This window comes from Orycteropus afer, unplaced genomic scaffold (assembly GCF_000298275.1).
Source record: "Orycteropus afer afer isolate SDZICR_OR568_19922 unplaced genomic scaffold, OryAfe1.0 scaffold00013, whole genome shotgun sequence".
In the NCBI taxonomy this organism is placed as follows: Eukaryota; Metazoa; Chordata; class Mammalia; order Tubulidentata; family Orycteropodidae; genus Orycteropus; species Orycteropus afer.
The window spans coordinates 11,486,603-11,496,529 of NW_006921600.1; the positions used below are offsets into that span (position 1 = coordinate 11,486,603).

Below are 9,927 nucleotides of genomic sequence, written 5' to 3' on the forward strand. Positions count from 1 at the left end.
GTCACCACAGGCCAGCCCTGCCCCACTCAGTCTCTCCAAGAGCCAGGGAGATAGAAGAGATGGAAGGCAACTCATAAAGGAAGAATATGAAAGTGGAAGTGCGCATTAACAGCAATAATGTACATTTCTAATTAGAGAAGTTATACTGGCTCATTGGATAAAATCTGAAAAGCACTGAAAAGCATAAATAGATAACCTTGAGAGTTTTATTTTTGTTCTTATAAAGTAAACATAGTCACAGTAGAAAATATAGAAACATAAAGAAACAAAAGTCACTCATTATTCCACCACACTGACAGCCACGTTGACATTTGGGAGGCCCCCACTTCTGGCCAGAAAAGGGTTATTATTACCTCTCTGGCTGGTGTGTGGGCTGGTTACCAGGTGGATAGAAAACCTGACTATGACAATAAAAACCAGTCCCGGTTACAGGTTAAACATCTCTTTTATTCAGATCTTGGCAATTCAGAGGCTTCAGGAAGCAGATTTTGCAGACTTAACATCTGGATGTCCCCATGCCCCACCCTCCAAAGACCCTGACCCTGCAGAAAGACATCAGAACTCGTCCTTTATGTCAAAATGGGGCTGGTCTTCAGGCTTGAAGTCCAGGTTGGGGCTGCCGTCCTCGTTAAGGATCCTGCGGGCTGTGTAGCCGATGATGGGATATTTAGCCTTGTACACTCTGGTGAAGATGTCATCCAGAGACTCCAGTTCCTTGGCCGTGAGCCCCGTCTAGAGGAGAAAAGCCCCAGAAATACTGGGTGGGGGGTGAGTGACCCGTGTTTGGCCCTGGCCTCCCTCCATCCCCTCCTTGTCCTTAACACGCCCTGAATGCAAGAGCAAGAAAATACCTCAGCAAAGGAAATAATGGACAACTGACCTTGTAAAAGGCAGCCCTGAATTGGGAGGGGGCGGGGGAGCAATGGCGTCACCATCTGCTGCTGTCCAACTGACATAGGTCATACAGACCCTCAGTCAACACCCATGGGGGTGCTCTGCTGCAGCCTGTGGCCGCCCCCTCCTTCCTGGCTAATCCCACCCCTCTGTATGCATCTCCCATTACAAACACACACCCTTTCCTTTCTCAATTCCTTCCTGTAATGTTGTACCTTAAGAGTTTGATCAGCTCTGCCTAGTGGTGCTGAGCACAGTGGAAGTGTACACCAGCCTTTCTGCTGGGATTACTTAGATCTGGAAGTGGCTGTATTTGACACTAGTTTTTCATTCAGAGGGAATACTGCTTCCCCAACCTAACTTCATCCACTGAACTGGGGACTGCCACGAAACCTGCAAGAGGCTGGGTGGTAGCTTCATCACTTGTTGCTGTGGGCGGGGCTGCAAGGGAGATCAGGTTGGAGCCAAAGGGTGAAGATCACTGAGTTGGATCACAAGTTCACAAGTAACTGGACTTGAGTCTGTAGGCAATGGGAGCCATAGGAGGTTTCTGAGTAGGAGAGGCACAGTAGGATTTCTATGTTCAGAATATGGTTGGCCACCCCACTGAGTGGACTGGAGTAGAAACAGGCTAGTTAGGAAGCTTTGCCATTGCCAGAGGTAAAGAAGGCCATGACTGAGGGTTGGGACATATTGAAAACGACTTGTACTCTGGCTCACAATGTCATGGGTGAGGTCTGCAGGATCCAGGGACATCTTGGCCACCCCTCTGGTGGAGTCTTTCCCAGTCAAGGCATTGTAGGGGGCTCCTCTTCCATAAAACTCTGTATGAGGAGGGAGGGAGAGGAAGTGAGTGTGGACCTGCATGTAGAACAGCCAGGAGACTGCAAACTGGGAGGATGGGGACCTCCCAAGACTCAACCAACCCTCAAAAAGATTCCAGGCACAAGGGGCAGGAAAGCAGTGAGGGCAAAAAGTGCACTAACCTACCTCCATCCATTAGTTTGGATTCCACTAATTCAGAATATGGAGTAATTCACACAAGCTGGGCTGAGAGTTGAGTTTTAGAAAATACAGGATGAAAATTGTCTTTTAAAACAATTAAGAATGCTTGGGTGGATGCACCCCTGAAACCACTGCCCCGAGATAATCTTTAAACTTCAAACCAAAAATATACCCTGAAAACTTCTTAAAGCCAAACAATAGTTTAGTTCGGCTTAACTAGTACAAAAAGTCTGCCTTGAGTATTATGTTATTTTAAGAACTATCTCTATGGAATCAAACTGACAACAGCAACTCAGAAGATGAGATAGGAACCTTAGGGGGCAGTAACTTTATGTTAAAGATGGAGGAACAACTTGAAGAATGTAATCAATGCACTGAATTGCACACATACAAACTTAAAATTGGTATATGTTTTCCTGCATATATTCTCACTATGATGTTCCATGATGCTGATTTTTTTGTTATGTAATACTAACAAAGTATACCTTTATCTTCTTTTTTTGAGGCATATATTTCTGTTTGTCATGTCACTCAAGAGTATACTTGACTGAAAATATAATTTTGCAATAGTTTAAATCTGGTAATAAAGGAAAGAGAGAGAGAGTCTAGGGCTGGGTTGCTCAACCTTCTCCTTTAAAAGCACCCTGATTGCCTAAAGGAGTTGCTGTTAGGGGCAAACCAGTCTATTTTGTCTCACAGTGACCCCATGAGACAGAGCAGGACTGCCCCCTACGGTTTTCTAGGCTGTAACCTTTTTGGGGCATTTGACTGCTACCCAGAAAGTTGTTGGCTCAAACCCACCACCACTCTGCAGAAGAAAGATGGGGCAATCTACTTCCATAAAGATTTATTGATGGAGAAACCCATTGGGGGTCGCTATGAGTTGGTATCAACTCCATGGCAGCAGGAATTTTCATGGGAGCAAATAGCCAGGTCCTTCTCCCATGGAGCAGCTCTGTGGGTTTGAACCACTAACTTCTTGGTTAGCAGCTGAGCACTTAACTATTTGCACCACCAGGGCTCCCACCTGAAGGAGTAACATTTGTTTATTCACTGCTTCAATGGGCAAATGATCAAGTTTGAGTGAGATTCTATAGGCAATGGGAAGCCACAAAGGCTTCTGTATAGGAGCATGGCACTATTAGCAAAATAAGTTGAAGTAAAACACTGACAGACTGTCAACTCAACTTGGTTATTTAAGATGGAAGGACAAGGACTTGCCCAATGTTGCCTCCCTTTCCTCAGCCCTCCAGTCTCCAGTCTGGCTCCTCAGCTCCCCAGAAATAAGAATGTGAAAGCCAAGCTACTTACCCTTTCCAGAAGTGACATCAAACACCACTCCCTTCACTGCCATGTAGATGGGCTGATCTTCCTAGAAAGCAAGGGGAGAAGCTGTGAACAGGAAGCAAAGAGCCCAGCTCTTTCTGTGCAGGTTTCCATCTTGAGTTGGACAAAGAACAGTAGTAAAAGTTATAAAAGAAAACAAAAACAAAGTTGCTATCAATTCTGATTCATGGCAACCGCATGTGTTACAGAGTAGAACTGTGCTCCACTGGGTTTTCACGGTTGTGACCTTTCAGAAGCCGGTCACCAGGCCTTTCTTCTGAGGTGCCTCTGGGTAGGTTTGAACCACCAACCTTTTGGTTAGTACCCAATATCTGTCTGCATTGCCCAGAGACTCCCAACGTTAGAAAACACCCTTCAGTAAAGCCAGGTTCTCACCATCTACATGAGCAACGGCATGCCTGCTCACAAAAACATGGAAAAGTAATCAAGTCTCATGACAAGTGCATAGCAATCCCCCCTTTAAAAAGAAAGTGAAAATAATATGAAATAATAAATTATTAAACTTATTCCAAATTTCCTTTCACCTTCATCAGTGTATACACATGGATGGAACATTCTGCTTCTTATGCCTGACTACTTTACATAAATGTTTCCATGTATTGAAAGAGGCAACATGGCTATCTTTTAAAACATTTACACGGATGCTCATCTTAATCTTACATTAGCAATGCTGTAAACCTGTTTGTTTAGCTATTCCTCCATTTTGGGTATTTCGGTTGTTTCCAATCCTTGGAACTATAAATGGCATCATTGTGAATATCTTTCTACAAATCACTCTCGAATTGTATGAGGTTTTTCCTTGAGTCCTATTTCAATATATAGAATTCCTGGTCAGTACATGAACAATAGTAACTTGCAGTATTTTACCACTTTGTCCTTTAAAAAGATTAAACCATTTACAATTCTAGAAATATGCAAACAATGCTGTTTCTACTAACAATGAGTTTAATATTGGACTTATTTTTGCTAAGGAGCTCTGGTGGCGTAGTGCCCAAGGCACTTGACTGCTGACCAGGAGGCTGGCGGTTCAAACTCACCAGCCACTCCTCGGAAGGAAGATTGGGCAATCTACTTCCATAGTGATAACGCCTCAGAAACCTAAGGAGTGGTCACTATGAGTCGGAGTTGACTCAACAGCAGTTGAGTTTGGTTTTGAGTTTTTAGTAAAAACAACCACCTATTGCCATAAAGTTAGTTCTGACCAATAAGCACCCATATATTACAGAGCAAAACTGCCCCATAGTGGTATTTTTGGCTGTAATCTTCATGGAAGCAGATTTCTAGGCCTTTCTTCCATGCACTGCTGAGTAGGTTCGAACTGCTAACCTTTAGGTTAGTAGAACAGAGCAAACCATCTGCACCACCCAGGAAACCTACTTCTGCTACATGAATAGGTATAAATTGTTGTTGTTGTTATGTGCCGTCAAGTTGGACCCAACTCATAGTGACCCCCTCCTTGGGTTTCCGAGGCAGTATTACTACGGAAGTAGATTGCCCAACCTTCCTTCCGAGGAGTGGCTGGTGGGTTTGAACCGCCAGCCTTCTAGTTAGCAGTCAAGTGCCTTAGGCACTACGCTACCAGAGCTCCCAACTAAAGAGACAAATGAATACGTAAGATAGCATGGAGGTTTTAACTTCTCTCAAGTCTTGACTCAAGGTGGGTGATTGGCAGTTCCTAGATAGTCACCCAGAACCAGGTCTTCCTTTTGTTTGCTTGTTTTTTGTTGTTGTTGGGGACCCAAGGACACCAGCCAGGGGGGTCACAGGCCAGGTTAGGACTGGAGATGCTGCTGGGCCTGCAGGAATTGCAGGTTCTCCAAGAACATGCTGTTTGTTCTCTCAGGGGTGGGGCAGAGGACTTAATAGTTCTTGACCTCATGGAGTTTATGGTCAAGTGTCTTCAGACTGAATTCAGCAGATAGGGAAATTAAGGCTCAGAGAAGTTAAGCAACTTGCCCAAGGCAACATATCCCCCATCACTTAATTTCTTTGCCCTTAGTTAGTTGTTAAATGGCAATAAGACCAATCTACCTTTCAGGAGGGAGTCGTGGGTAGTAACACAAAAGCAAACACAACCACTGCCGTGGAGTAGGATCTGACTCATAGAGAGCCCTCCTTGGGTTTCCAAGGTGGAATTGCTATGGAAGCAGACTGTCCAACCTTCCTTCTGAGTGGCTGGTGGGTTTGAACTGCCAGCCTTCTGGTTAGCAATCAAATGCCTTAGATGCTACACCACCAGAGCTCCTCCTTGGGTAGTGTAAATGGTTAAAGCACTCGGCTGCAAAAAGAAAGGCTGGAGGTTCAAATCCACCAGAGGACTTCAGATGAAAGGCCTGGTGATCTACTTCTGAAAAATCACCCACTGAAACACATGGAGCACAGTCCTACAAACAATTACCAGATGGCACTTGTCACACCACACTGGGGACTGGTTCTGTTATCTTTCAGGAATGCTGAAGGAAACAGTGCACATGAGTACCTCACAGGCACACAGCAGGAGCTCAGTTGTTATCATTCCCTAAATGGCTCCTGAGAGCTCTGGTGGTGTGGTATATAAAGCATTTGACTGCTAACCAAAAAATCTCAGGTTTAAACCCAACAGCCACTCTGTGAGAGAACAACGTGGCAGTCTGTTTCTGTAAAGATTTACAGCCTTAGAAACCCTATGGGGCAGTTCTACTCTGTCCTACAGAGTCTCTCCAAGTCAGAATTGACTCAATGGAAGCGAGAGTTTAAACACAGCTCCCTACCTAAACTGGCCCCTAAAAGTAGTTCCCAGAATTCTGTTGCCTTTATGCACAAGCAAGCACCCCACCTAATCTATCAAGGGTTATTTTGTTTTTTAACAATATTCAATTGTGTTTTCAGTGAAGCTTGACACAGCACTTTAGGTTCCCATTCAGCAATTTCTATACAAGTTGTTCATTGACGTTGGTTACATCCTTCACAATGCATAAACTTTCTCATTATTTCCATTCTGGCTGTTCTGTTTCCATTCATCTAGTTTCCCTGCACTCTGACTTTCTCATCTTTGTTTTAAATTGATTGCTGACTGTTCAGTCTCATGCAGGTGACTTTTAAGGGAGCACAGTACACACAGTTGATATTCATTATTTTGTGAGCCAGTCTGTTATTTAGCTACACGGCAACTTTGGGTTAATTTTGGTTCAGGGTTTGAAGAGCATCTCAGAGCAACAGTTTCAGGGAGTATTCCAGCCTCAACCAATCCCGTAGGTCTGGGGCTTTTTGCCCTTTAAAAAATAAATAAACAAAATTAAGTTTCTGATCCATATTTTTCTCCCATTCCATCAGGGTCCATCTATTATGCCCCTAATTAGATCAGTCAGTACTGGCAGCTGGCACCATCTAGTTCTTCTGGTCTCAGGCTGTGGTTCGTGTAGACTGTGAATCCTGTCAACTAGTTTCGTCTCTCAGCCTTTGGTTTCCTTCTCTTTTCCTCTGGACAAGTAGAGACCAATAGTTGTATCTTAGATGGCCACTCACAAATTTTTAAGGCCCCAGATGTTACTCACTCAACAATCACGTAGAACGTAACATTATAAACTATATTATGCCAATTAACTGAGATGTCCCATGAGACTATGGTCCTATCTCAAGGAGTGTTTTACATGGCACTGCTTTCCCAGATAGCAGACAGCATGCTTCCTTATGATGATTTACTGCTTTGCCCTCATGGGAATTACTTGCTCCTCCACTGTGATTGCTTAACAAGTGAGACATGCATTTCCATCAAATTTGAAAAGTATATTGCAGCTATAATTTTACTGATGGTATTTCATTGTATTTTCCATTCTATTGCTTCTCCTTTGATATTTATCACTTTTCTGTGGCCAAAGAGTCATATAAAAATGACATTCACCTACAGAAGACAGAAGCTATAGACACACACACCTCATCACAGATCACACTCTGCATTTCCTCAAGGGTTAATATTTATCTCCTCATTAAACTATACACTGAAGGGGTAAATGCTAAGAGGAAGTCACAGCAACAGGGCAGAAAGGAAATGTTTAGCCTGTTGAGGCATCTGTTACACAGACATTCCACAGGCTCAACAGGCAAAGGGCCTTATCAGTGTGGTATGGGAAAGAGTGAGTTCTTCTGTGGAGATGGATAGCAGTTGACAGGGGAGCCACTGGCAGGGACTGTCAGGCCTGGGAAATGGCAACTGAGAAGACAAGGGTGGGTAGAAGCCTCAGGAGCATAAATGCTAACTCAGAAATATGAGACATAATACAGACATGCTCAGCACTGGCTTCACACCCTGGAGTCTACCCAAACCTCACCCACCGGAAAGCCAGAGGGTGAGAACTTTTGGGATTTAGAGTTGAATGGATGTACGTAGATATAACACTTTGTATGCGTTTATGACCCAGAGCAGGTCATAACAAACAGCAGGAAGGCTGTTTTCTCTAAGAGATCAAAAGAGGAGTCTCTACCATAGTCCTAGCTCAAGCTTTGAAGTCACACAGGCCTGGGTTTGAGCCAACACATCTGAGCTGTGTTGCCTTGGGCAAATTACTTAACCTCTCTGAACCTCAGGCTTTTCCTCTGTGTTACCGGCTGTTGAGTTAGTCCTCGACTCATGGAGACCCCATGCACAACAGGATTGGACCACTGTGATCCACAGGGTTTTCACTGGCTGACTTCTCAGAAATAGATCACCAGGCCTTTCTTTCTAGTCTGTCTTAGTCTGGAAGCCTGAATGAAACCTGTTCACAACCACAGTGTAAGGCTTGAAGATTTATTCTTAGGAGGCCTGACTCCATATTTTTAGTTAAGATGCCATTTCTTTAAAACCTGGCTTCAACATGAATAGACACTTCACCAAGGAGGATATTCAAGCAGCCAACAAACATATGAAGAAATGTTTACTATCATTAGCTACTAGAGAGATGCAAATCAAAACAATAATGAGATACCATCTTGTTCCAGCACTAGTAGCAAAGTTCAACAAGACACAAAATAACAAATACTGGCTAGGATGTGGAGAGATTGGGACTCTCATACATTGCTAGTGGGACTGTAAAATGGTACAACCACTGTGGAAAGCAGTATGGTGATTTCTTAAAAAGTAGGAATTAGAAAGACCATTTGAGCCAGCCATTCCATTAGTAGGTGTATATCCTAAAGAAGTGAGAGCCATGACAAGAACAGACACATGCACACCCATGTTCATTGCAACACTATTTATAATAGGCAAAAGATGGAAACAACCTAGGTGTCCATCAACTGAGGAATGGATAACCAAACTATGGTACATACACACAACGGAATACTATGCAATGCTAAAGAATCATGTAGAATCTTCAAAACACCGCATAACGTGGATGAACTTGGAGGACATTATGCTGAGTGAACTACGTCAATCACAAAAGGACAAATATTATAACAGTCCGTTATTGTAAAAGTCAAGGAAAGGTTTATCTATGGAAGGACATTTTCTTTGTTGGTTACCAGGGGTGGGAGGGGAGGGGAGGGAACACTGTTAGACAGGTAGAGATAAACTGATTTGGGTGAAGAGAAGGGCAATGTACCAAATGTGAGTGATCAACATGGTGGCGTTGAGGAAGAGAAAGACATAGACAGGTATGTGGGAGGTACAAACAACAAAGATGAAGCCTTTTGCACATACAGTACTGCGTTGTCATTGAAGGCAAACATGGGTATATGGGTGGATAGATGGGTGGACAGGCTGAACTAGTAGGTAGGTATGTGAAGCAGGGAATGTTCCCAAGACCATGCATAGGGCTGGCAGACAGTGGTCCTATAAGTTTATTTGTATGATCTGAATTCCCAGGTGTATAGTAGAGCTGACAGGGGGCAAGGTTCTTGTCACTTCTTGGTCACAGCCAGCTACCCAAAGGGACCGAGTAATTGAACCTGTGGAATTGGGACCACAGTTGCAGGGGACATCAAGCTCAACTGGCATAACATACTACACAAAACATTGTTGCACCTCCTACTGTGGTGAGTAGAGACTGGGATCTTAAAAGCTTGCAAGCTGTCATCTAGATGCAATGATGGGTCTCTCCTTGTCTAGAGCAAAGAAGAATGAAGAAAACCAAAGATTCATGGAAACAATTAGTCCTAGTGACTGGTACACCATGTGATCTGCAGCCTATACGACTATGAGACCAGAAGAACTAGATGGTGCCCAGCTACCACTGTCAACCACCTGGAAGGGGATCTATGTAGGAGATCCTGGATAGAGAGGGAGAACAATGTGGAACAAAACTCAAAAGCATTTGGAGGAAAAAAAAAGGGGGGGGACCAGGTTTGCTGGTCTGACAGAGCCTGGTGGAACCACTGAGACTATAGCCCCTAGCTGTCCCTCAGGTCTGGAATTGAACTCACACATGTGGCTTCTGGCCAAACAAAAGACAGGCATACGAGCTGAACATTTACTTGAGGTAGATACACTCCTTGGAGAAAACAATCATGGGAGAAAGAAGGACTGTTTATGCACAGGGAGACAGCTCAGGGGACAGGAGTGCATGGAGGGATGGACACAGGGAAGAGATAACTATCAGGAGGAAGTGGGAGGGGAGCTGTTGCATTGTGGTAAACTGTAGTCAATGTCATGAGACAAAGTGTATGTGAACTGCTGTATGGAAAGTGAATTTGCTCTGTAAATTTTCACCCAAATCACAATTGAAA

General features: G+C 43.9%; 1 protein-coding gene across 1 annotated transcript in view; it reads right to left on the bottom strand.

Annotated features, from left to right (window-relative positions):
* Window positions 1-555: 555 nt before the first annotated feature.
* The window catches only part of LOC103207211 (neudesin), a 26,086-nt gene continuing 16,714 nt past the window's right edge, over window positions 556-9,927 (bottom strand). Inside the window, exons 2-4 of the mRNA XM_007952777.2 lie at window positions 3,211-3,271; window positions 1,615-1,718; window positions 556-732 (exon numbers count right to left, since the gene is read on the bottom strand). Of these exons, the coding sequence (XP_007950968.1) occupies window positions 556-732; window positions 1,615-1,718; window positions 3,211-3,271 (342 nt within the window). The remainder of the gene's footprint in view (window positions 733-1,614; window positions 1,719-3,210; window positions 3,272-9,927) is intronic.